The sequence below is a fragment of the Sinocyclocheilus anshuiensis genome, unplaced genomic scaffold, assembly GCF_001515605.1.
Source record: "Sinocyclocheilus anshuiensis isolate Anshui unplaced genomic scaffold, SAMN03320099.WGS_v1.1 scaffold68, whole genome shotgun sequence".
In the NCBI taxonomy this organism is placed as follows: domain Eukaryota; kingdom Metazoa; phylum Chordata; class Actinopteri; order Cypriniformes; family Cyprinidae; genus Sinocyclocheilus; species Sinocyclocheilus anshuiensis.
In genome coordinates this window covers 99,855-102,923 of record NW_015555741.1, presented here as the reverse complement: position 1 = coordinate 102,923, position 3,069 = coordinate 99,855, and the positions used below count along the sequence as shown (strand labels likewise).

Below are 3,069 nucleotides of genomic sequence, written 5' to 3'. Positions count from 1 at the left end.
CTCACACACACACACACACACACACACACACACACACACACACAGAAGCTTTAAAAACAACTGATACAAGGCCGTCTATTTAAAAAGTTATTCTCCTCTTATAAAGCTTTCTGCATAAAGACTGCACATTAAAAAATATATAGAATACGATTCTTAAAACCTTTGTCTCTACACAGGAAGAAAATGAACATCTGATTATAGTGATGAGCTAAATACAGACTGAGAGCGTTCGTTCTTCGTTCTCTCTGACAGGGTTAGAGGTCGGTCACTTTGTTCTCCAGCGCTGCGGCGATCTGCTGCAGTCTCAGTGTTAACTGTTTACTCTGGGCAGCAGGATCTTCATCCAGAGACATGATGATCTACAGAAACAGACGGACCATGAGCTTTCAGTACACACACATTATACACACTATCTATCTATCTATCTATCTATCTATCTGTCTGTATCTATCTATCTATCTGTCTGTCTGTCTCTATCTATATATATGTCTGTATCTATCTATCTATCTATCTACAGTGGGTACAGAAAGTATTCAGACTTTTAGCAAATGGCTGCAATATAACAAAGAGTGAAAAATTGAAGGGGGTCTGAATACTTTCCATACCCACTGTATCTATCTATCTATCTATCTATCTATCTATCTATCAATCTGTCTGTATCTGTCTGTGTCTGTCTGTGTCTGTCTGTCTGTCTATCTATCTGTCTGTATCTGTCTGTCTGTCTATCTATCTATCTGTATCTATCTATCTATCTGTATCTGTATCTGTCTGTCTGTATCTATCTATATATCTATCTGTCTGTCTGTATCTATCTATATATCTGTCTGTCTGTCTGTATCTATCTATATATCTGTCTGTCTCTGTCTGTCTGTCTGTCTGTCTGTCTGTCTGTCTCTTTATTTGATGCTCCACCCGTTCATTTTCAATCATCTTTTAGCTTATTATTTAAAATGTCCTGCTGTGTGACAAATTAAATTAATTCCATATAGTGTCTCAATTAATGTAAAACAACATGCATATTAATTATACAAAATAATAATAAGTTTAAAATACTTGTATATGTCACTGCTGTCACTTCTTAATGTCAGTTACCCGTGTGTGTGTGTGTGTGTGTGTGTGTGTGTGCGCGCACTCACCCCATCGTAGTATTTGCTGGCGTACCGGTAGAGCTGATGAAGAGCCACTTGTGTGTTCAGTTTATCTGTGTGTGCCTGAAAAACAAACCTAAATCAACACCAGACTGTTCATTTTCCCTAAAATCACAGAAAGCCCATCACGCGCTCACCCGTGACACTTCAGCCAGATGTGTGTTCATTTCCTGGTCACTGACTGACACCATCTGCCGGATTCCTTTATAGTACCTGTGGAGAAACACAACAGACATTTGATCCAAACTGCAGATTATTCTAGCTAAAAACACCTACTCTGAACAGGGTTGGCTGCTTTATATACTGGTCTGAAGGTCTCTACCGGTCTCTTATTTTATTTGAGGCTTGGGCAGGGCAAATTGCATTTAAATCTAAATAAACAAAAATAATGTTGTGTATCTAAGTATATCTTATTTACTTGCTAAAGTGTCTCAAACAAAACAATCATAAATAACTTAAAGATAAGTTTTGATTTGATGCCTTTAAACTTTAGCAGACTAGTTCTACCTCAGAAATGCTTAATGTATCCGCCTGGGAACATAAACACAACTTGTTTTCCCGGAGGACTGATAAAAACCTGTCGCTCTGACTCCCAGATATTGCATAAACCCAGTCAACGAGATCACGCTGAGAAAGTTCTCGGCATTTTTGTGCACAACATGTATCAGACAGTCTGTAAACCATCTGTGGGCGTTCGGCTGGAGGCTGAGACTGCGCAATACTGGAGCACTTACTCGTCTACCATCCTTTTGTAGGTGGAGATCTCCTTTGCATAGAGTAATTTGTTGCTGGGAGAATCCTGCAGGCAACAGAGAGAGAGAGCAAGCCGATAAATGATGAGTTTCTGGTGTTCGTATATAGCTGATTCTCAAACACTTACCCGACTGAGTTTGTGTTCTGTTTTTGTGCAGGCGTCCATGAAGGTCTGAGCGATGACGGACAGAGAGGCGTCCACGACCTCACTCACGTGCACGTCAAAAATGAAGTGAGGGTTCTTCAGTATGTTCACCCAGAAACGCAACGGCAAACTACAGAGAGAGGCGGGTTATTGTTATAGGGCTTTGTGAATATGTAAGAAATACTTCACTTATGATAGTCAAGGTTTCTTGCACCAAAACATAATTTAGTCATTTGGTTTCACACTCCAGCAGCCTTTGGAAAGTCATTTGCTTGTTCACAAAAAAAAAAAAAAAACATTATTAGACCATTTTCTAAGGCTGCACAAAATATTAAAACCATTTAAAAATCATAATAAAGCATAATTCTACTGTGGATTCACAAAGGCTGTGATTCACTTAAATAAATACATGCGCTGCGGGTTTAATATGTGCTTTATTTATTTGCGTGGAGGTTACAGCTCCATTCACAGTAAATGCTGCTCCACACAAACTGTTATCATTTATATGCGCGGACCGTCTCAAACGCCATCTTTACATATTGCTGTGAGTCTGAGTTGCTTATAACGTGCATCTGGGAACAATGTGCACCATTCTATCAGATTTATAAGGTAAATCATTTATAAAACCTATTCCAACACAAGAGAATACATCATTTTTCTAAATATGCTAACTGTTCATCGCGACTTCAAAATAAAAGTTTAAACCCTCGCTCTGAGTTTGCAAGAAATGACAGTGGCTGTAGCATTTCTATCATAAAGTAGCGGCCAGATATTAAAGATTAAGTGGACATTTGAATTAAATGTTGATTAGTCTAAATTAAACAAGGATTAGTTCGTGCTATAAAGTGTAAAAACAATGTAGCTATGATTATATTGTAGTTATGATTATATTGTATTTTACATTATGTTCAATAAAACGTATAAAATGATTACTTGCTTTTGATATTTTATTTGAACAAATTATTATTGCCTCATTGCTATTATATATGTATTTTAAGTAATTTTAAAGTCTATTGTTCGCTT

The 3,069-nt window shown here is 37.4% G+C and overlaps 1 protein-coding gene across 1 annotated transcript in view; it reads right to left on the bottom strand.

Annotated features, from left to right (window-relative positions):
• Positions 1–10: 10 nt before the first annotated feature.
• The window catches only part of plxnb2b (plexin b2b), a 43,348-nt gene continuing 40,289 nt past the window's right edge, over positions 11–3,069 (bottom strand). The window contains 5 exon segments of the mRNA XM_016466822.1: positions 11–359; positions 1,137–1,211; positions 1,286–1,361; positions 1,883–1,947; positions 2,029–2,176. Coding sequence (XP_016322308.1) covers positions 255–359; positions 1,137–1,211; positions 1,286–1,361; positions 1,883–1,947; positions 2,029–2,176 — 469 coding nt within the window. The 3' untranslated portion in view covers positions 11–254.